The 1,407-nt window shown below is 44.4% G+C and overlaps 1 protein-coding gene across 1 annotated transcript; it reads right to left on the bottom strand.

Annotated features, from left to right (window-relative positions):
* Nucleotides 1-391: 391 nt before the first annotated feature.
* PtA15_11A539 (uncharacterized protein) lies at nucleotides 392-975 on the bottom strand (the record flags this gene model as incomplete). The annotated part of the gene is made up of 2 exons (XM_053161457.1): nucleotides 392-807; nucleotides 894-975. 2 exons carry the CDS (start codon nucleotides 973-975, stop codon nucleotides 392-394), a joined length of 498 nt encoding a protein of 165 aa, XP_053025402.1.
* Between the last annotated feature and the right edge of the window lie 432 nt (nucleotides 976-1,407).

The raw sequence follows: 1,407 nt of genomic DNA, 5'->3' as shown, positions 1-1,407 counted from the left end.
GGGTAAATTGAGGTATGTGTTTATGTAAATATTTATGTCTTTTGCACTCTTTCTGCATCACCATCTAATTTTCCTTTGTACTTAATGTCGGAATACCTTGTAGCCTACAAGGCTGCCTTTCTTTAGTTAGCTTGTTGCTTTCCCCGTTACTAGTACTTTAAAGTGCGCAATATTAAATCGAACTGCCATTAAAAAATTAAAATAAAAAATAAATCTAATTTTCCAGGCACAAAAAATGTTCTCGCTTTAAGGGCCAGTGATCCTAGAGCCTGGCTCAATTGTGGTTCACCAAATTTCAAGCTTCTGCAATCGAAAACAGAAAAATTATACAAGATCAGAGCGCACAAACTCATTTGTACTACTTATATCTATTCTTCAAGGTAGGAAAGAGTTACAGGGAATCGGATGGGGCATCTTCGAATTGGGGGTTTCCATCGCTCCTATCGTCATATACTATATCCATATCGCTTAGAGTGACTACAAAAGAACGAGAGGTGTTTTGATGATTGGGGTGATTCCTCTGGTGATGTGACCGGGGTCTTCTATGGAATCGGCCTTGCGAATCGTCGCTGATCCTTGGAGAAGTACCACGCAAAGCGGGAAAGTCAAGTTGTTCCTGGCTTATCACGGTCAAAACCCTTGGATGACGGGCCCTCGGGTGTCCAAACTGCTCTTGAATCATCAGCTCTATGTGAGATTTCTGCTTCTGGTGTCGGTCGATGTGTGTCGGTCTCGGGTTTTGAGTGGTATGTCGACGACGCCGACGTTTCGATGGCTTTTTAAAAGCTTTGTCTAGGACTTTGAATACTAAAACAATAAAATGGCCAATCCTAAATATCAGGGCTGGTGTCGCTTGATATACCAGAAACATAGAAATGAATGGGATTACTGACTAATTCTCCTGCGCGCTGCTTTGATCACCGGCGAGACCATTTCGTTTTGCTTCTTGATGTTATGCGGAGAATGTGAATACATATGAGATTGGGATGGCTGCCTGTGTTGAGAGACTGAACGGATGGACTGGGGAAGGTCGAGCGTTGAGATGGTAGGGTTGCCGGTAGCTTTCTGGTAGAGGAGGTCAAAAGGACCACCAATATTCGAAGAGATCTGAAGGGAAGGGGAAGAGTCGTGATAGTCGTGATGGATGTGGCAAGTGCTGAATAAATATGTATAGGAGAGGAGCTGAGAGGAAAGTTGATAGCACCACGGTTGAGCTTTTGGGTGCTTTTTACAGTCACTCAGTCAGACTCAAACATAAGTGCTTTTTAACGCCACTTCAGCCTCAGGACCTCCTCAGACGCGAACCCGCTCGACTGAGGTTTGTTTGCACAACTCGCCATAGTGTGTGTACTCAAGTCTCAGGCATCAGCAACACGCCTTGATGTTGCCTCACGACGGACGCACTCT

The sequence above is a fragment of the Puccinia triticina genome, chromosome 11A (assembly GCF_026914185.1).
Source record: "Puccinia triticina chromosome 11A, complete sequence".
NCBI lineage: Eukaryota > Fungi > Basidiomycota > Pucciniomycetes > Pucciniales > Pucciniaceae > Puccinia > Puccinia triticina.
Note: the sequence above shows the minus strand (reverse complement) of the source record. Positions and strands in the feature narration are given on the sequence as shown.